At 38.1% G+C, this 23220-nt stretch overlaps 1 protein-coding gene across 1 annotated transcript in view; it reads right to left on the reverse strand.

Moving 5' to 3' along the window:
• The window catches only part of GABRA3 (gamma-aminobutyric acid type A receptor subunit alpha3), a 212719-nt gene that overhangs the window by 54767 nt on the left and 134732 nt on the right, over positions 1-23220 (reverse strand). Inside the window, exons 6-8 of the mRNA XM_080653598.1 lie at positions 22520-22602; positions 11885-12028; positions 3164-3316 (exon numbers count right to left, since the gene is read on the reverse strand). Coding sequence (XP_080509724.1) covers positions 3164-3316; positions 11885-12028; positions 22520-22602 — 380 coding nt within the window. The remainder of the gene's footprint in view (positions 1-3163; positions 3317-11884; positions 12029-22519; positions 22603-23220) is intronic.

Genomic DNA, 23220 nt, shown 5'->3' on the forward strand with positions numbered 1-23220 from the left:
TATTAAATATGACCCAGGGCCCCATTCCTTTTCTACCATACTTTTCTCCAAAATCTTCTAACTCCCAAACTCTGCTGCTCTATGACAAACAAATTCACCTATCTTCTAACCCTCTTCTCTGAATGCATATTCCTCTTTTGATCTTAACTGAAACATGACTTTCTTCTCGTATATACCATTTTGGTTCTCAAAAGCTGGTTGATCAATCAGAATCAAGATCTCCAGTGGTAGGGGTCCATATTTTCCTTGATCTCTATTACTCCTTAGTCCAATACACTATCACTATCATAGTCATGTGATAATCTGTGCTCCTGTGATATTTCTAATATCAGGTGATATCCATGTCCACTCTTTTTCCCTTTTTATTGACTTTATTGGAGTGACACTAATTAGCAAAAGTATACAGGTTTTGGGTGCTCAATTCCACAACACATGACCTGAACACTGTATTGTGTATTCACCACCCCAAGTCAAGTCTTCTTCCATCACCATTTATCCCTATACTCTCTCTCATAAGTATCATCCGATCTAATAAAAGAGTAATATGCAAATTGACTGTCACTCCAACACACAAGATGGCTGCCACAAGATGACTGGCAAGGCAGGGCAGTTGTGGGCGATCAGGCCAGCAGGGGAGGACAGTTGGGAGGGACCAGGCCTGCAGGGGAGGGCAGTTGGGAGGGACCAGGCCTGCAGGGGAGGGCAGTTGGGGGCAACAAGGCCTGCAGGACAGAACAGTTGTGGGGGGGGACCCAGGCCTTCAGGGGAGGGCAGTTGGGGGGAACCAGGCCAGCAGGGGAGGGCAGTTAGGGGAAATTGGGCCAGCAGGGGAGCAGTTAGGCATCGATCAGGCTGTCAGGGGAGTGGTTAGGGGGTGATCAGGCTGGCAGGCAGAAGCAGTTAGGGGCAATCAGGCAGGCAGGCAAGCAAGCGGTTGGGAGCCAGCAGTCCTGGATTGTGAGAGGGATGTCTGACTACCCGTTTAGGCCCAATTCCACTGGGATCGGGCCTAAACGGGCAGTCAGACATCCCTCGAGGGGTCCCAGATTGGAGACGGTGCAGGCTGTGCTGAGGGACACCCCCCCAACCCCTGTGCACGAATTTCGTGCACCAGGCCTCTAGTCTATTGAATACTTACATTACCTCAAAGGTTCATTTGAGAACATTTCATCCCCTCCTTGGCCCCAGGCCAAGACCTCATTCCATTTTAATGGCCTGCTCAGCTTTCTTTCACTATGGATTCGACACCCCCCCCAAGCTTTTCATATAAAAATATCATACAATATGTACTCATTTGTGTCTGCTTTCCTCCACTCAGCATAATATTCTTTTCTTTTAAAATAGATTTTTATTGTCCAGCCAGCATGGCTCACTGGTTGAACATAGACCTATGAATCAGGAGGTCATGGTTCAATTCTCAGTCAGGGCACATACCCAGGTTGTGGGCTCGATCCCCAGTGGGAGCATGCAGGAGGTAGCCAATCAATGATTCTCTCTCATCATTAATATTTCTGTCTCTCCCTCTCCCTTCCTCTCTGAAATCAATATATTAAAAATACATTTTTAGCCCTAACCAGTTTGGCTCAGTGGATAGAGCATAGACCTACAGACTGAAAGGTCCCAGGTTCAATTCCAGTCAAGGGCATGTACCTTGGTTGTGGGCACATCCCCAGTAGGGGGTGTGCAGGAGTCAGCTGATCAATGTTTCTCTCTCACCGATGTTTCTAACTATCCCTCTCTCTTCCTCTCTAAAAAGAAATCAATAAAATATATTTTAAAAAGATATATATATATATATTTTTTTATTATTGATAAAAATGCATTTTAAAATATAGACCTATCTTTATTAATAAAAATATATTAAAATATATTTTTATTGATACAACAGTATCAGGTCATGTGATTAACACTCCAGTTTTCAGTTCCTTATACTATATGAGTCCCTGAGTATTTCCTTTAATTTCTTATCAGTGCAGATATTTTTAAAAAAGGATTGTTCCTATGTTTTAGGTAGCTTTGCTAGGATTTTGTAAAGAAAGGTTTTTCAGGGTATTTAATTTGTTATATTTTCAAAAATGGGCATCTTTAATCCACTCCTATATAGATTCTGCTCCCTTCACTTCACTACAACTGTTCTTTTCAAAATCACTAATAACCAATCATATCACCATACCCAATAGATAGCTTCTATCTGCATGTTACCTAAACACATAATAGAATTCATCCCAGATGATTATTCCCTGCTTCTTAAAACACTCTTCCTCTATTGATTTCTATAATATCACACCCTTCTACTTTATTTTTCCTACTTTATAGGTTACTGTTTCTTTCTCCATTGCTATCTCCTTCTCTACCTGATCTAAAATACTGCTTTTTTTCCTGAAATATCATTTACTATTTAAGTACACTGTATAACTTCAGAATATTGGTAGTAAATATTGGCCATCTGTGTGGGTATGTAGCACACCCAAGTATATGACTCACAGCCACCATGCCATGGAGGCAGTTTAGTAGACTAAAACAGTTAATTAATATTTACCTCCTAAAAAATCTTATAGTGGAAAAAAACAGAAAATTTTATATGCTGTATTTCTCCCAGGGAAAAGTGCTAATTATATACAAGCCTTTCCCTATACATCAGTAAATTCATATTGAAGAAAATATCTCTGATTTAGGTACTATTTAAAAACTCTACAAACTCTGTATAGCCTTTACTAAATACCAGGTGATTCATACTTTCAAAAAGGCTAGAGAAGAAGCAGCAAGGTTCATGTGCATACAAAAAATGGGTTATAAAAATGCTTTCAATCCACTTCTCTGTTTCAGTTTAATTTCCCACCCTTCTCCTTCTGGAGCTCTGCTCATTAATTTTCTCTTTTTCACTAAACTCTCCAACCCTCCCCATCTCCTGGAACAAGCCTGACTGAGACAGTAAGCACTGCAGTAACCTTACTACTTCAACACTCTTCTCATTCCCACTTCTTTGTTAAGACTTTAGTTGTCTGATATACCAGGATCTAATGACTCAGTTGCTAAAGTTGGACTAAGGTGTTGCTCCCATTATCTCCAGTAATGGTTCTTCTACCTTCTCACACCTACTCTGAGTGCCCATCATAACACTTTGAAAATGCCCCCTCTTCATTCTCTATAAAATGACACTCACCAAAGACTGTGCGGGCAGGAACAGACTCTCTGTTGAGCCAGAAAGACACTTGTGACAGAATGACAGTCATAATGCATGGCAAGTAGGTCTGGATCACAAAGTAGCCAATTTTTCTCTTGAGGTGGAAGTGGGTTGTCATGACAACATATTCTCCTGGAAAGAAAGTAAAATTAGGTGGTATGTAACCGAACAAACATTGTTGGATTGAGGTGGGTTCCAATTCAGTTCACAAAGCTCCTTAACATCCTGGCACCTCCCAAATCCATGAAACCAGATCTCATGAAGTAGTGAAATAAATAAAAAATATATTTTAAAAAAATAATTAAGATCTTACTATGTGCCAAAAAACTTTTAGTGTTTTTGGAGTATTTACTTTATACCCTTCCAACAACCCTGTAAGGAAGATACTAATTATTATCCCTTGTTGTTAAATTGAATAGTTAATTATCGCTCTTACTGGATTTGTCTGAAGCATTTTACACAGTTGAGCCCTCCATCCTCCTGGAATGACTCTCTTCAAGGAATTTCTAGGCCATGGTGCTCTTTTGGTTTCCCTCCTACCTCATTACTTCTCCAATCTCCTTTGATGATTCCTTTACATTTCTAAACACTTGAGGATGTCAGGACTTATACTCTTTTCTGTCTCACTCACTGCCTTTGCTTTCTCAGTCTGTATCTTTAAATAATACCTCAAACTCTGATAATCCCCAAGGTATATCTTCTTAGTGGGCGTCCTACTTGTTATGGGTTGAATTGTGTCTCCTGGAAAGATATAGTAAAGTCCTAACCCTGAGTACCTAATAATGTGACCTTCTTTAGAAATAGGGTTTTTGCAGATATAATTAGTTAAGATGAGGTCATACTGGAGTAGGATGGACTGTAATCAACTATGGATAATCCTATATAATAAAGGGCTAACACGCTAATTAGACCGAACAACAGAACTACTGTCCGGACGACCTTCCGGACAAAGCCCGGGCCGCGAGGGCCGGCCAAGGCTGTGAGGGGCTGCAAGGGCCGAGCCCCTTGCATGAATTTTGTGCATTGGGCCTCTAGTACTCTTATAAAGAAAAAAACACACTGGGTGATGTTATAATGACATGTGATGGCAGAGGCAGAGATTGGAGTGATAAATCCACAAGCTAGGGAATGCCAAAGATTGCAACCTTCAGAAACTAGGAGACAAAAGCACAGAACAGATTCTGCTTCAGAACCTCCAAAACAAATAAACTCTGCTGACATCTTGTTTCAGACTTTTAGCCTCCAAAACTGAGTGATAATACATTTCGATTGTTTTAAGCCACCCAGTTGGTGGTACTTTCATATACAGACCTAGGGTTCCCTACACTACTCTGGACCTATGTATTCAATTACCTATTATACATCATCACTTGGGGATCTAATAGGTATCTTGACCTAAGATGTCCAAGTCATAGCTTTTACTCTCCCCTCTCCCCATCTCTCACCCCCTTCAACTGGCTCTCCCAATAAATTTTTCCCATTTCAGTAAATGGTATCTCTCAGAAGCACAGGCCAAAATAAAATTCTTCAAAAAGTTATCATCATCATTGACTTCTTTCTCTCTCTCCCTTGTATATATCTTCATGTACATATATGCATACACACACAGATAACCAATCAATCAACAAACATTGACAGTTCCTTCTCCAAATACTATATATCCATAATATGACAACTTCTCACCACCTCCACCACTACCACTCTGGTCTAAGCCACTAGAGTACTATAAAAGCTTTCAAACTGGTCTTGCTTCTGTTCTTGCCCTCTTCAATGCATTCTTTGCACAGTAGCCAAAATGATCATATTAAAACGTAGGTCAGATTCGGTCTCTCTTTTGTTCAAGACTACCATCTCTCAAAGAGTAAAGGCCAACTTCCCCTAAATGATCCCCAAAGATCCATCCAATCAGAGACTCTTATTTTTCACCTCTATCTCTCCATCCACATTTGGTTTTGGCAGGTCTCCCAAATGAGGCAATTTCCCACTTTCCTACCCTACCCACTCCCTTCTACCTAAGCCAAGGAAGCACCATCTGGTTACTCAAAGCTCAATATATAATACGTATTGTGTGTGTATGCACAATCTATTTTGTTTATACAAACATGAAAAAATAAGGCTTATTTTTAATTTAGCAAATAATTCTCATACAAAATTTTGGAATGTGTTCTTCATTATACCTTTGGAGTTTCTCTCTTTTATTTCCCTCTGTTTATTTTCCAATCTTTTTATTTGTGTCTTTGTTCCCCACTCTCTCCTCTCTCTCCACCTCTTTCCTGTCTATATCCATTTTTATTCCTTTTTCTCCCTGTCCTTCCCTTCACTCTTTTTCCACTGAGAAGGCATTGAGGATTTATTTTTAATGACAATTGAACTTTGATTAGCATGGGCAATTTCCCCCCTTCCCCAGCTTAGGCTCATACCCCTAAATTCCTGTCTATTGACCTATATCTCATAATCTACAAAATTTAATAAATAAAATATATAGTAAATATTATTCATAAATTAGATATATTCTCTGGATATGAAAGGCAAAGCAAGTGGACTTTGCAAAATCTTATCAAATTACCCATTTGCCTTAAATAACTGAATATATGTTATTCAATCCTTTCCTTCTATATCCTTCTTTCCTTCAATTTCTGTCTTTCTCTCTTTCCAAAGAATCAAAGAGGGACTAAAATCAGCAAAATGGTGGAAAAGGACGTACAGGCTCTAGTACCCCATCACAAAAATATGGGTTCACAACTATCCACAGACAAGAATGCCTTTTTGAAAATACCAGAACCTGGAAGTAAGGCTGAAGTGCCCTCTTAGAGCACAAAACAAAGGCACATTAAAAGGGTAAAAGAAGTGGTTTCATTCTGCTGCCTTCTGCCCCCACCACCACCCCCCAAGATATGCATTCAGTGCCGCGCCTAGCAGGTTCCTCTGGATCTAAGGTTTATACAGTGGGGAAAGGAGAGCTCATGGTAGATGGACGCTACCAGTATTCCAGGGCATTCCCCTGGAGGTTCACTTCTGTCTAGCTCCATGGGGCACACTGGGGGAATTGGCAGGGTTAAACCATTTGTTGTCAGCTAAGAACAAAGAAGGGGGCACGGGGGAACTTACAGCCATCAGTGCCAGATTGCAATCTCTTCTGATGAGAGTCCAGCAGTCTGCCTTGCCTGCTTAGAAATCCAACCTCTGAGAGAAGCCTGCAGCTCTGGCAACCAGATATGTACAATATAGGTGGAGGTCCCGCCCAACAACGGAGGTCTGGCCAATAGTAAAACTCCAGTACAGACTTCGAGCAATGGTGGTGGGCCAATCAAAAGTCCCACATTCTTTGGAGTCCTGATGCGCTCAAAGGATGACCCCTAGTGGTTAAAACTTGCCAGCTGCTCAGCCCAGGGTGGCGGTGCAGCCCTCCCCCCACACACACACCCCATCCCACCCCCACCCTGACCCCCGCTAATCATGCCATTCCCGGGAATCAAAATGGTGAAGGGATTAAGCAAACGACAAAATAATTAATTATAATAATAATAATATACAGGCAACAGTATGGTGATTACCAGAGGGAAAGGGGGTGGGATTATAGAAGAGAGAAGAGGAGGGATAAAAAGTGATGGAAGATGACTTGACTTAGGGTGGTAAACACACAATACAATATACAGGTGATATATTATAGAATTGTATACCTGAGACCTATATAATTTTACTAGCCAATGCTATCCCAATAAATTCAATGAAAATAAAAACCCCGCTGGCCACGTGATGTCAGAGCAGCAGCTATTGTGTCCACTTCCTGCAACAGAGCGTGGAGACTGCAGAGACCCAGTCCGCCAACACAATGACCTCTAAGAATCAAAACCCGCTGGCCACAGACAAGGCAATTATGCCAGACAAGCCGGTAGAGATGCCGCATGTGCGGCAATTCCTGGGAGTGTAGCCGGGGGAGGGGGTGGCATTGGAATCAAAACCCGCTGATCACGTGGCTTGGAAGTGACAGCCCACCCACAGAATGAACCCCGGAAAACATTACAAGCTGGCCACTCAGCCTAGAGCAGCGTCTCTGCTGTCAGTATACACCACAACCCCTGGGAGTCAAACATCCTGGGAGTGGCAGCAACTCCTTTCTGAAGACAATTCCCTGGGAATTGCCCGGACATTAGGCCTGAAGCTTCAATACAGGGATTTGACTCTCAAGGGTTGCCGTGTATGCGGCAAGCTCTACTGGCTTGCCTGACGTGTTCCCCAGGGAATTGTCTTATCCGACGTCGGCAGGCGGCTTTGCTGACCCTAGGCCAGTGGGTTTTGATTCTTAGGCTGATTAGAATGGTGGTTTCCAGGGGCTAAGGGGCTGGGAAAATGGGGAGATGCCGATCAAAAAGTGCAAACTTTCAATTTTAATACAGTAGGTCCTCGAGTTATGTCGGAGATCCGTTCCTACCGCAGATGTAAGGTGATTTCCACCGTAAGTCGGAATCCACACATACACCGCAGTAATAAAGTGAAACAGTAAATATATATATATATATATATATATATATATATATATTAAAAGAAGGATAATAATTCCTGACTTTTACTTATGGTAAATAAATAATAAAAAATAAAGCACATATGTCAAAATGACGGAACTTTTTTTTTTTTATAAGTAAATGGGGGATGGCCACGTAACCAGGAAACGACATACGTGGACTGTCTGTACTGGGGATCTGATATACAACTGAGCAGCGCTCCCTCTGTGCGAGAGCACTGACCACCAGGGGGCAGCTCCTGCATTGAGCGTCTGCCCCCTGGTGGTCAATGTGTGTCATAGCGACCAGTATTATATACATGAAACGTTCTCAGACTAGGTCTGAAGTGTTCTGATTATACTGTATATACACACAAAAGATAGTTTATTGGATTGTTCTAATCATTTCATAACGTATATTATATATCATCACATTGTAACCCTTAAATGTGTACAATTTTATTTTTCACTTATACTTTAATAAAATTGGGAGAGGGGAGCAGAGGCAAAAAGATTTCTCCTTAGTAAAAACTGAAGCACCTTTTACTCAGTTGGGAAGATTTCCCATTTCTGCCCTTGTACTGCAGACTATCTGAGTCCACTGTGGAATACATAAAGCTCAATGGAAAGCTGCTTTAACACATTTACATGTTCATAACCTAGATACCTTCTGTGAAGGAAAATTACACGTAGATGTTTAGAAAGCTTAACAAGTAAATTCATTGCATCAATTAACTGAATAGGTTATTTTAAACACAACTATGATATTTTGTATCTCTTTGTATCCTCTTCTCTGCCAAAGTGGGAACTGAAGGTTTGATCAGATTAGATATTTCCAAGTTTCCTATGCTATTTCCACCCTCGTGTCTCAGCTTATTAAACTTAAGTAACATCTGTGCTATGTGTGAAATACACAGAGTATAATATAAAATATACTAGAGGCCTGGTGCACAAAATTCATGCACTTGTGGGGGGGGTCCCTTAGCCCAGTCTGTGCCCTCTCACAGTCTGGGACCCCTTGGGGGATGTCCACCTTCTTGCTTAGACCTGATCCCCAATCCTCCCAGGAATTGGGCCTAAACCAGCAGTCAGACATCCCTCTCGCAGTCTGGGGTGCTTGCAGTCTGGGACCCCTAGCTCCTTACCCACTGCCTGCAGTGGAGGTGGGAAAGGCTCCCGCCACTGCCGCTGTGCTTGCCAGCCATGAACCTGGCTTCTGGCTGAGCGGCGCTCCCCCTGTGGGAGTGCACTGACCACCAGAAGGCAGCTCCTGCATTGAGCGTCTGCCCCCTAGTGGTCAATGTGAGTCATAGTGACCGGTCGTTCTGCCATCCAGTCGAATTGCATATTAGGATTTTATTAAATAGAATAATGGATGTGTATTCATGAATTATTATCTATGGATCAGAAATGCAGAACAGCTTAGCAAATTAATGCTTTATATAACTGCACATATTTTCATAAAGTGGATCATTATATTCCTCTTCTTTTTAAAAAATATACTTTTATTGATTTCAGAGAGAAAGGGAGAGAGAGAGTGAGTAAGAGAGAGAAACATAAATGATGAGAGAGTATCATTGAAAGGCTGCCTCTTACACAACCTCCACTAGGGATTGAACCCACAACCCAGGCATATGCCCGACCGGGAATTGAACAGTGACCTCCTGGTTCAAAGGTTATACTCAACCACTGAGCCACACCAGCATGGTTACCTTCTCCTCTTGCTCGTATTGCTGCCTCTCTGTGTGTGCCTTATTGTGAAAGATTATTCTTTAAGTAGTTTGGGGAACTTTCCCTGCCTTTGCACTATATCCTACTATGCTCCATCTGTGTTAAGTGCACAAATATTTGAGAATACAATGTAAAACACATTCACAATTTAGCCAGTTCCTAAGGCTGTGAATGACACAAGGGGCTTCTTTAAGAGCTTGGCAAATTAATTCATACGAAATGAGTGGAAATATTTTCTTAAATTCATGTTTGGTATTTTTCCAACTATCTATGTTCCTTGAACTTTATCTTGCCTCCTGTATTCTTGTAATCATCATCTTTCAGAGTTCTTTTTGTGTCTCTTTCACTCTCTTATTTTCTGTTTTGTCTTTACTTAACCTTTGCTACATGTCTAAAGACATAATATACTAGTATACAATGACCATAATATACTTATTCTAATGAATGGTCAAATTTCTAGGAAAGATGGAAAAATCAGATCATATACCCAAATCCTCCTCTTAGAAAATTAATGCAAAATGTTTCCAAATGTGGGGAAATTGAATCAGTGTTGAAATAGGGAATGGTGTGAACAATTAGCCACAGATTTTGAGGACTTTTATTTATGTATTTAACACATGTTTGAATCTGCAGCAAAGAGCAGGAGCCCTCTGATTAGAATTACTTCATACCAAGGACTGACAGCATTCAGAGAGAAAGACACTCATACAAAATAGAACTTTCATAGATTATAGGTCTTTCCCTATAATCTACAGTTCAGCTTCCTATTAATATGTTGTACCCTATAAATATACATTGAGTAGCATATTCAGAATTCATAAAGGAATATCCATAATTTATAGTGATATAAAACAATATACATATGTGATGTAATAATATGTTTGTGGTACCTAAATCAAAGGTTATCAAAGGGTGTATAGCAAAGTCTTCCTCTCATTGCTGCCCTAAACCACCTATCTCATTTCTCCCTACTTTAACTACAATTAACAGCTTCTTGTGTATATTTCTAGAAATAATATCCCTATAGTATGGCTTATACAAACATATCTCCTTATATATCTTCAGTGTTCTGTGCTCTGCATTTTTTTTTCACTCAACAGTATATCCTGCAGATATTTGCAATGAACAGTAACATAAAGTACTTCATCATTATTTCTTATAGCTGCAGAGTATTGAATTGAGCGAATTTATTTTAATATACTAAATCACCTCTTTACAGATGTACTTTGTATCATGCTTTTAAACTAATTTGAGATGTAGTCTAATTATATCTGCGATGACTCTATTTTCAATAAGGTCATATTCTGAGATACTGGGGTCAGAACTTCAACATATGAGGGGACATAATTCAACCTGTGACACATGCATTGCCAAGATTGAAGGGAAATTGGCATGCTCATACACTGATAATGGGAGTGTGAATTGCTTAACCTTTTAGAATGGCAATTTGTTCTCATGCATTAAATTTTTAAAAATGTGTCTACTTTCTGAAATAGCAATCTTGATATTCTGTCTCTATCCTAGGCAGATAATTACATAGGAACAAAATGCTATATGGAAAAAAGGTTTACACAGTGACGATTATAGCATTAAGTCACATAAAATAATAGTAGATAATGGCTAAATTGAGTATGATTCACATATATGAGGTCATTAAAAATGAAAATATTATTTTACTGAATTTAACAATGAAATGCTATACTTCCCAGTGATAGCAACACTTATCACATCATTGTCAAGAATACTGTGACATTGAAGGAAGGCATTATACTTCTCTTTTTAAAATTTAAAGTAATTAAAACAGATAATAATAATGTATGTCCAGTATAATTATTAAAATATTGCTATTTATAACTAACAAGAAATAACAAGTATTGGTGAGTATGTGGAGAAAAGGAAACCCTTCTTCACTGTTGGTGGGAATATAAATTGGTGCAGCCACTATGTAAAATAATATGGGAGTTCCCCCCAAAATTAAAAGTAGAATGACCACATGATGCAGCAATCCTACTTCTGGATATTTAGCCAAAGAAAACAAAAACACTAACTCGAAAAAATATATGCACTCCTAAGTTCACTGAATCATTATTTACAATAGCCAAGATATGGAAGCAAACTAAGTGTCCATGGGTAGACGAATGGTGAAGAAGATATGGTACATATACACAATGAAATGTTATTCAGCCATAAAGAGAAGAAAATATTGCCATTTTTGATATCATGGATGGACATTGAGGGCATTATACTAAGTAAAATAAATTATACAGAGAAAGACAAATATTGTATAATCTCACTTATATGTGGAATCTAAAACAAAACACAAGCCAAAAAAAACACAAAACAAGCTCACAGATACAAAGATTACTTGTTGCAAGAGATAGGGGTGTATGTGGGGGGGTAGGGATGGGGGTGACAGTTACTAGTATGTGGTACAGATTATAAAAATTCTTGTTAAATAAAATAAATACCTGTACTAGAGCGGATTATATCTGTCCCAACAACATGGCCCAGCAGATCATACTGATTCAGGCGAGAGCCGTCCTGTGCTACTTCCACAGATTTGTTCTTCCCAAGAGTCCAAGAATAAACCACTTCAGCTTTTGTATAGGCATCTAAGGCATAAAAGGTCAAGGAGAAGTTTAAGGGAAAGGAAAATGGTTATTTTTTGATACTAAACTTGCATGAGTTTAAAATACCACTTACATCCCAAAAGAGTTCTGGGTAGGTGTTCTCCAACTGAAGTACATGTATCTATCCATCTAATAAACAATCATTGTATAACCATTATAGTTGATGCTGAGAACATAGAAATGAACCTAAAGTTGTCTCTTCCTTCAATTACCCACAGTCTTTTGCATTGCCAATAAATTGTTAACTTTTTTCCTTCTCTTGGAGTGTAAAGAGTGGGGATAAGGGGAGGAATAAATAAAATATTATCTAATGCAGTTGTCATGAATTGAGATGCTTACAGGAACTAGAGAGGTACCTTAAATTAGTAAATCATGCTAGTTGTAAGAAAAAATAACTGCCACAAAATGTAACAAAAAAATTTTAATTAATTATAAGGTGACCATATGAGATAAAGTTAAAAAAAATCACATTAGGAATATTTTAAATTTTAAAGAAATGAAAATTTTCAAATGACATAGCAATAATTAATTACTATTTTTCAACTTATTACTATTCTGATTTGAAAAACACAAACCTGCCATCTTTTTTCTGCACCAGGGTGTTAATGATAGATCTTGTATTTAGAATTCCAATGGCAAGTAAAGAATTTAGAACAGATTAGTTTTAACAAGGGTGTGGGTGAGGGAAATGAGTTGGGAATGAAGGGCAAGGCTATTTAATTTTAGCCAGTATATTAAAGGAAGAGACTTGCTTTCTTTCCAGACATGGATTAACTCTTTTCACAGTAGATTTATATTTTGGATGAACACCTTGCCTTAACTCCAGCACCTGGCCTCATAAAGGGAAGTTGACCACCATACTGTTCACCCATTTCATCCAAGTTTTGGGCTAGTGTTATGTCCATAATATGCTTTATTTAAATGTTTTACTACAAAACAAATAATTCCTAGTGAGTTTACCAATGAACAAATATAAACTCTATGTCCATACAAAACCTTGCAACTTGGATATACATTTCTTAACAGTCTGATATTAACCTTTACACACACTAATTGTGATCTGCTTATAGTACACTTCTTAGGACTTTATCAGTATACCCAAGTAAACCATTTCTTGTTTTTCTTGTAATGGGCAACATGCTAAAAAGTTCTTCATTCACATCAAAATTCTCATTGAAATCATGAAAAATTATACATAACTCTATGGTATTTTTATATTTGTGCTCTCATAAACTACAAAAGAAAATACCATAAGAAATCTAAATTTTCCACATAGTATGCCCTGTTTGGTCTCAGTAATTTCTTCAAAACACTGACAAAAATACTTCTAATTCAACATACAATTTCAGCTGTGATTAATAGATATATTTTTTTATAAATCTAGCATTTATAAAATATTTTAATGCCTAGGAAGGTTTGTTACTTAATGCTTAACTGCATTTCCCAGTAGCAACACTTAGTGTATGCATTCAAACACAAAACTTATTGGACTTATAAGTTCAATAAACAAATAAGCAATAAACACATAAAAAAAACAAATCTGGAATTTTATGTGACAGTCCCCAAATTTCAAATCTTGACAAATAATTTCAAAAGTTATAAACACTGTATATATCAAGTAAATCACATTTGCAAACCACCAATGTGCAACCTCTGGTCTAGAGACTTTCTCCTATAGACGGCTATGGTCTTCTGTGATTCATCCTTGGCAACAAAGCATCTGCTTCTGCCTATAGGGTATTGAGGCCTCTCAACTGGAATTGCAGATCTTCAAATTAGTGACAGCAAGAAGAAATGGAAATCTTCTCAGAACTCATCTCACAACCTTACCCCAAATCTATTCTAAGACTATTAAGTGAGGACTATACCAGGGGTATTAGTGAAATGTGATTTCATGTCTTCTAATTTTCCTCAGTGCCTTCCATCTTTAGTATATACTAGAGGCCCAGTGCACGAAATTCATGCATGGGGGGGTGTCCTTCAGCCCAGCCTGCACCCTCTCCAATATGGGACCCCTCAGGGGATGTCTGACTGTGGGATCGGGCCTAAACTGGCAGTCAGACATCCCTGTTGCAATCCAGAACCAATGGCTCCTAACCACTCACCTGCCTGCCTGCCTAATGCCCCCAACTGCCCTCCCCTGCCAGCCTGGTTGCCCCCAACTTCCCTCCCCTGCAGGCCTGGTCACCCCCAACTGCCCTCCCCTGTCGGCCTGATAGCCTCTAATCCCCTGCCAGCCTGATCTCGCCCCTAACTGCTCTCCCCTGCTGGCCTTATTGCCCCTAACTGCCTCTGCCACGGCCCCCACTACCATGGCTTTGTCCGGAAGGAAGTCAGATGTCAGGAAGATGGCCTGTCGACCTGATCTAATTAGCATATTACCCTTTTATTAGTATAGATGTTTTGGGTTCCACTACTCAAGAGAATCATCTATGTATGTCTTCTTATCTTTGCTGTGTAGGTGGTTGTAACTCCCTATGTTTAAAGGACAATGCAGTGTTCTGCCCCATATACCCAAGAGTTTGAAAATATAAAAACTAGAACAGGTGTTTTTGAGGGAAAGGGTAGAATATAGAATAAATTTTCTACCACTAAGAAAGAAAAGGAATTTCTTGCTGGGTCTCTTAACTTAAGCTGAGTACCTTGAGCAGAAACTCCTGAATATTAGCTCCAAAATCCAAACATTTCCTAGTATAGATTTGACAATAAATTTCCTAGTATAGATTTGACAATAAATTGAAATTTCAATGGGCCCAGAGTGGCAACTTGTTTCATACAAAAAGCAATGGATTAATTTATTTGGAAAAAATATATGGTTACAGAGTAATTATGGAGGAAAAATATTCTCTTTTCATATGTTGGAGTTCAAAGTGGGAAAGGCATAAATAAGAGTGGAAGAGGAAAGAGAGAGAAATAAATTTTAAAAAATTAAAAACTACTTGATTGTCTGTTCATAGTCTGACCCTGTACTGCTAAACAAAGGTTAATAAAGCACAGTAACTACCAACAGGGTGCCCACAATCTATTGGTGGAGACAGAGAGCTTACAATGGTCATAGTATAAGCCTGAACATGAAAACTATGCACACTAGTGGAACAAAAACAAGTGTTAAATGAAACCGGAGGATGGCGCTATTGGTTCTGCTCCAAGTGCAATATTAAATAAGCCAGTGAGAGAAAGATAAATATCACATGATCTCACTCATTTGTGGAATATAATAAACAACATAAACTGATGAACAAAAACAGATCCAGAGACAGAGAAGCATCAATCAGACTGTCATACCTCAGAGGGAAAGTAGGGGAGGGCAGGGTTAAGCGGGAGAGATCAACCAAAGGACTTCTATGCATGCATATAAGCCTAACCAGTGGTCATGGACAACAGGAGGGTGAGGGCATGAGTGGGGGGTTGGGGGCAAAGGGGGAGAAGGACACATATGTAACACCTTAATCAATAAATAAAAAAATAAAGAACAATTCATAAAGTAGCCTTGGACCTGGCTGGTATTGCTCAGTGGTTAAAGTGTCAGCCTGCACACTGTAGGGTGCAGGTGCTATTCAGGGTCAATCTGGCCATCGTCGGGGGTCCTTGTGGGAGGCAATCAATCAATGTGAGACACATCAATCTCTCTCTCTCTCTCTCTCTCTCTCTCTCTCTCTCTCTCTCTCTCTCCCCCCCTCCCTCCTTCTCTTCCACTCTCTCTAAAAATCAATGGAAAAATACTTAGAAGATGAGGCCACCTTTTGTACATGAGAGGACATTCCTAGCAAAAGAATAACACAGCAAAGACAAAAAACATATAAAAATTATGGAATATTAGGAAATTCATGACATCCCTAGACTTAGAGGCTAGAGAAAAGCTAATGTCATATTATACCATATCCTAATTTCCCACACTAAGAAATAAAGATTTTAGTCCATAGACTGTAAGTTATTGTGGACCTGACCAAAGTAGAAAGATGATATATCCAGATTTATGCTTTGGAAGGCTCCCTCTAGCTGCAGTATGGATTACTAGTTGGAAAAAGTGAAACTGTAGCCAAAAGGTCACCACAATGCTTGGAGTGAGTGACTCTTAGGGCATAATATACAGTAGTAGACAGTGGGTTGAATTGAGTGGAACAAAGAGGATATTTCAAAGATAAGCAGATTATAACTGATGGTTAAGGAAAGGAGGACGTTTAAGGAAATATTCTAGAATCTAGATACTCCTGAAATTATAGCTTTTGCCAGTAGGCGGATAATAATGGAATTCATTCACCCACCAGGGAACAGAATTCTTTCCCTTCAGGCTTTCTCTTTCTTCTTCCTCCATGCCCCTTTGGATTCCCTTAGCATCTCAGCTTTCCTCTCATAGAGTCCTACCTCTTCTTCTCAGTTCTAATCTTTGTATTTTCATGGAGGAGCAAAAGTAGAGTGGGGGGAGATGAATACTGCAGAAAGGATATCTACCAAACTATAAAAACTACTGTACTCCCAGAATGGTTCCCTCAATATACAGTATATTGTATGGACTATGATGACACAAACATGTCATTGCTTTTGTTGTTTTGCCAAACGTCTCCTTCTGTTACTTGAGCCTTGGTATGTGTCAGGCTTCAGGAAAATGGGAAGTAAAAAACAATCCTGCCACAATAGCACCAATAAAAAAGCATTTCCTTTGAACTCATATTGTCAGAGTTTGCTTGTTTGCTTGCTTATTTGATTCAGCCAGTTACTAATTCAACAAATATTAAGACATTATTTTACCTAGTTAAGGTTCATAAGTCATAAGACATTTGAGGTCATATCCCTTCATTGAACTTATATTCTACTGGGCAAAGACAGAAAATAAATAAATAAATAAATAAATAAATAAATAAATAAATAAATAAATAAATAAATAAATATCATACAGTAATATGTGCTATCAAAAAAACGGAATAGTTTATGGGGTAGGGAGGGGTTTCATTAAGTACAGTGATCAGAGAAGACCTCTTTGAGGGAGTAGCTTTTAAGCTGAAACATGAAAAAGGAAAACGACTCAGAGTTTGATGGAGAATATTTCAGGTAAAAACAAAAAAGCTGCAAGTGCAAAGGTTTCTAAGTGGGAAAGATCCTGCAGAGTTGTAGGAATGGACAGAATATCAATGTAAAGGAGAGAGACAGATATGAGGTTGAAGAAATAAATAACAGCCAACACCAAGACAGGGAACACAAAAGAAGGTTTTATAGAAAAAATAATCCATTTAATTTAGGCATGTTCAGTAAAAATACAATAGTTTTATGAACCTAACAACTACTGCCTAAGGTTGGCATACATATCCAACCAAATGGAAACAGACACTGTATAGGTTTATAACTAATACATTTCTAATCCTCAGGACTTTAAATTATCCAAAGTGACATGACAATGCTATAGGCACAAGTTACTGGCAAAGCAGGACAAATTTTTGGATTTCAAGCATGGACTATATTTTTTTGCTTCTATTAAGATGATCATGTGTGTTTTGTCCTTTATTATGTTAATATGGTGTATATACTTCACTGATTTGGGGGGGAAAGTTTTCAGTTAGCAATAATTACACCTTGGATAAAGCTCATTGGCTAAAATACTGCCACTGTGTAGATCTATATTCACTGATTTGGGGATGTTAAGCCAAGTTTATATTCCTGGGATAAATTCCACTTAAAGATAGTATATAATCTATATAATAAAAGCCTAAGCAACTGTTATGGTGGAACAACTGGAACGATGGGTCACTATGATGCACACTGACCACCAGGGGGAAGACGCTCAATGCAAAAGCTGCCCCCTCGTGGTCAGTGCACTCCCACAGGGGGAGCCCCGCTCAGCCAGAAGCCCAGCTCCCGGTTGGCAAGCACAGTGGCGGTGGTGGGAGCCTCTCCTGCCTCTGCGGCAGCACTAAGGAGCAGCAAGCCGAGCAGTAAGGAGTGAGCAGGCAGGTGGTAAGGACCAATGGGTCCCGGACTGCATGAGGGTGCAGGCCAGGATGAGGGACACTCCCCCCTTGCCCAGTGCACGAATTTCGTGCACCAAGCCTCTAGTCCATTTATAAATTGCTTGACTCAGTTTGCTAGGATTTTGTTGAGGAGCTTGTGTCTATATTCATAAGGGATATTTGTCTGTGGTTTTCTTGTGGACTTTGGTTTTTGTATCTGAGTAATACTGACCTGGTTGAATGAGTTAAGAAAGGTTACTTCCTCTTCTATAGTTTGCATTAATTCTCCTTCAAATGTTTGATAGAATTCAATGGTGAAGCCATATGGGCCTGGGATTTTCTTTGTGGGAAGTTATTAAATTACTAATTTAGGTATATTAAAATTTTAGTAGCTTGTGTGTTTCCAGGCATTTTTCCATTTCTTCTGGACTATTTAATTTGTGAGTGCTCAGAGTATTTCTGTATAATCCTGTTTATTAATGTAAGGCAATAGTGATGTCACCTTTTCATGATTTCAGCAATTTGATCCTTCTCTCTCTTTTTTCCCTTGGTCTGTCTAGCTAAAGGTTTGTCAGTTTTTTTTTTTTAATCTTTTCAAAGAACTAACTTTTATATTCTTTAATTTTCTTTAATTTTTTTTTCTATTCTCTATTTCATTTAATTTCACTCCAATATTTATTATCTTCTTCCTTCTTGTTTTGGGTTTGGCTTATTCTTGATTTTAGATTTTTACTTACTTTTAATATATGCTTTACAATAATAAATTTCCCTCCAAACACTGCTTTAAACTGATGCATTCCATAAATTTTGATACGTTGTGCATCATTTTCATTCATTGCAAAATATTTTCTAATTTCTCTTGTGATTTCATCTTTGACCTATTGTTTACTTAGGGATAAACTTGTTTGTGAATTCTCCAAATTCCCTTCTATTAATTGTTTTCTAATTTCATTCAATTTAGGTCAGATAACACACTCTGCATGATTTCAGTATTTTCAAACTTATTTAGTCTTGTTTAATAGTCTAGCCCAGAAAATGTTCCATGTGCACTTGAAAATAATGTGCATTCTGATGTTTTTTGGTAGCACTATAAATGTTTGTTGGATCTAGTTGGTGTGTAATGTTGTCTTCTCTTTCTATGCTGATGTTAGGTCTAGTTGTTTTATTTAAAATGGAGTATTGAAATATTCAGTTATTATTGTTCAATTATCTATTTCTCCTTTCAATTCTATCAGTTTTACTTCATGTATTTTGGGGTTCTGTGGTTAGGTGAATATATATATATATATATCTTTATAACAGTTATATCTTCCTGATAGATTGACCCTTTTATTATTAAAAAAAAAATCCTCGCCCTAACCGGTTTGGCTCAGTGGATAGAATGCTGGCCTGCAGACTGAAGGATCACAGGTTTGATTCCGATCAAGGGTATATGGCTTGGTGGCGGGCACATCCCCAGTAGGGGGTGTGCAGGAGGCAGCTGATCAATTGAAGTTTCTCTCTCATCAGTGTTTCTTTTTTTCAAAATATATTTTATTGATTTTTTTACAGAGAGGAAGGGAGAGGGATAGAGAGCTAGAAACATTGATGAGAGAGAAACATCAATCAGCTGCCTCCTGCACACTACCTACTGGGTATGTGCCTGCAACCAAGGTACATGTCCTTGACCGGAATTGAACCTGGGACTCTTGAGTCCGCAGTCTGATGCTCTATCCACTGAGACAAACCAGCCAGGGCTCTCATCGATGTTTCTAACTCTCTATCCCTCTCCCTTCCTCTCTGTAAAAAAATCAATAAAATATATTTTTTAAAAATCCTCAAGGCATCTGGAGAGTGTGGAAGAAGGGGATGAGAATAGGGTTCCCTGGTCTTACTGAGAATCAGGTGTTTTTTGTTTGGTTGGTTTGGTTTGGTTTGGTTTGGTTTGGTTTGGTTTGGTTTGGTTTGGTTTTTTAAAGCACTTCTCAGATTGTTGTGAACCTTTGGTTAGAGTTTGGAGAAAATTTATTTTGGCAATTTATGGAGGAATGTATTTTCAGAAGTTCTTACTCCACCATTTCACAATTGCTTTCTCATTAGAGTTTATTTAAGGTTAATTTTAACTGCACACTTTAAGAATTTAAATCACTCTCTCCTTCTTGATGTACTTTGTCTTCTAGGACAACATGTTCTCTTAAGTTTCCTCATAATTCACCTGTCCTGTCCTTCAATATACTGAGTTATTCTCTTCTCTGTAGCCTCTAAATATTGTAGTGACTTTGGAAACAATCCTTAATATTCTTATCTATATACAGTATTTCCTAGTGATCTCTAGGCTATGGCTTTAAATATCACCTATATGGATGATGCTTAAATTAAGTCTCTAGTCCAGATATCTGTTCCAAACATCACACATCCTATATCATCAGCATCCAGAAGTACTTTTTGTGCCCCTTATCAAGTACAACCTTCAGCAAGGGTAACCAGCATCCTGACGATTGTTTCTATGTGGAAATTCTTTCCTGGAATTTACCAGGAAATTTATATATTGTCCTGAATACCAAATACTGAGAAAAGTAGTTGGTAAATCAGTAAAATGGAAAATGCATTACAATTTTACTGTAAGAATTAAATCTTAATAATAGACATAGAGACATAACTGACTTGAGGGAATCTACTAATGTCAAATAAAAAGCAAAAGCAGGAAATGATGGCACATTGAGTTGAAAATTTTGAAATTTCCAGGGATCAGTACAGAAGTACATATTGATCTGATCAGTTGATTTTGCTTATTATAAGTGTGCATTTGTGGCCCTGTATGTTGCTAATGGTGAGCTATTCTTACAAATTATATATTAATAAGCCTATATGCATACAGTATATAAACCCTGTGATTGATCTTTCAGGAAATAAGTTTGAGAAGCAAAATAAACCTCAAACTGGCAATTTTGACCTTTGATTTGGTATAGTGCTACTTACTTTGCTAAGAGATCCAAACACATGAAGATTAGCTGGTGTTTTTCAGTTTTTTTTCAGGGTTTGAATATATTCTAAATTACTGATCTTGAAATACTTTTAAACATACTCTCTTACTTATTTAAAAAAAGTGAATCAAGTTACTTGTCACTACTTTTGCCACTATCACTCTAATCTGAGCCATTATCAGCTCTCATCTGAAATATTAATAACCTATAACCGGATGCCCTGCTTCTCTCCTTCCCATACTTATATTTTTTAACAGAGCATCCATAATGATTTTTTACAACATAAGCCAGATAATATAATTATTTTGTTCAAAATATTCCAATCATTCCCCATCTTCCCTCAAAATAAAATTAAAAGCCCTTTAATATCCTACAAGACTCTAGATGACCTGGCCTGCTCTTTGATTTCATCTTCTCCTAGTGCTTTCTTCCTTGCTCACTCTGTCCAGCCACACTGGCCACTTTGATGCTCTCAGAACAAATCATTCACTTTTCTGATAATGGTCTTGCCCCTCCCTGATTGTTCTCTCCAACCGAGCACAACTGCCTCAGATAGCTGTGTTGTTAACACTTTTTCCTTCTTAAAATTTCCGCTCAAGTCACTTTTTCAAAGAGGCATATGCTGATAACCCTATTTTAAATTTCAATGGCAACACCTATCTTCCACCTATACATGACTTATCCATTATTCTGTAGTAATTTCCTGTCTTCAATTGTGCTTCTCACTTTACAACATACTTTACTTTTTTATCCATTGTTTATTTTATCTTTCATCATTACTCTCCCCTATAATATAAGCTCCACAAGGGCAGGGTTTTTGTTTTATTCATGGATGCATTCCAAGTTCCTAGAATAGAGCTTGGAACACAATCTGTAAATATTTGACAATGATTAAAAAATATGTCAAACATAATTATTTGGGTCTTTTCAAATGCTCTGTCTATTTCAAAATACAGAGCTAAATCTAATTTAGACATGATCAACACAGACGTTGATATATTGCTTTGATGACTCACACAAAACTTACTCTGAAATTGAGAGTAAGAAACTCACTCAAATTCTTTTCAATTTTTATTTCTCTGATTCATTTTAAAAATGGGTTGTGTAGCTACTAATTTTTCTGTCAGATTTACAGCTACCAGCAAGGGCAATACTGTAAAAATGAGAAAATCTCCAGAGTTTCTTCCTGTTTACCATTTACTGTAGATAATTAGATAGATGTACATGAGGGTGCAGGTAGAATAGGCATTTCAAAAATATAATAACATTCTACTTGAGGAATCTATACAAAGCTCTTTCTTCTGGACAATTTAAGAAACAGATGTTAATATTTCAATCTAATGACATGAAATTAGTTTAAATAAGGTTTGCTTTGTAGAACGAAAATTCTATTAAAGACTGTCTCCTCCTGATCAGTTAATACTACTCAACCCCACTTTCCCTTCCCTGTTTTCATACCAGCCTGGATTAAAGGCCTCAGCTTCAGAAATTACTAGGGGGACATAATATTAAATATTCAATTTATTTTGAAAAAGGCTCAGGCAAACAGAAAGTGAGAAAATACGTACAGCTTCCAAACTTCAGTGGGCAGGCGTGCACATCCATGGGAAAATCTTCCAAATGCATGGGACATTCGGCATGAATTGTTAACCTAAAAGTAAGGAGAACAGAAAATGAAGTCAAGCTAAACTTAATGGTATTAAACATAAAGCTGAGTTCCCATTATTATCAATAGAGTGCTCCTAAGAATAACTGGATTTTGTTGGTTTAGGTTCATGGAGGTCCACATCTTTATGAACACAAAGAATGGAGTAAATGAAGCAGATAGCCTCTCAAAGCACCATTCAGTATTTAGATTTTTCTATTAGATCTGAATCCCACTTTACCACCTTTAGTAAAACAAATATAACTTATGCCCTAGCTGAGTTCCTTAACTACTACCCCCATCCAAAAAAACCTTAAAACAGCAGGTTCTGATTCATTTACTGCTTAATAATTTCTAAAGTAATTCTCCTCAGTAGGCTATCATGTAAGTTAACCAATTTAAAATTATCACTGGAGAGGAGAGATGTGTAGAAAGATTATTCTGATAATGAACAGGCACAAAAGATGGCTCTGCTGCTCACAGCAACTACTATAGCTTTGCTAAAGGAAATGGCTCTTTGAGAACAGATGCACACACACGTGCACACACACACACACACACACACACACACACACACACACAGCAACTGGCCAGAAAAATGCAAAAGTGATGAAAGACATCCAA

The sequence above is a fragment of the Plecotus auritus genome, assembly GCF_963455305.1.
Source record: "Plecotus auritus genome assembly, chromosome: X".
NCBI classification, from domain to species: Eukaryota; Metazoa; Chordata; class Mammalia; order Chiroptera; family Vespertilionidae; genus Plecotus; species Plecotus auritus.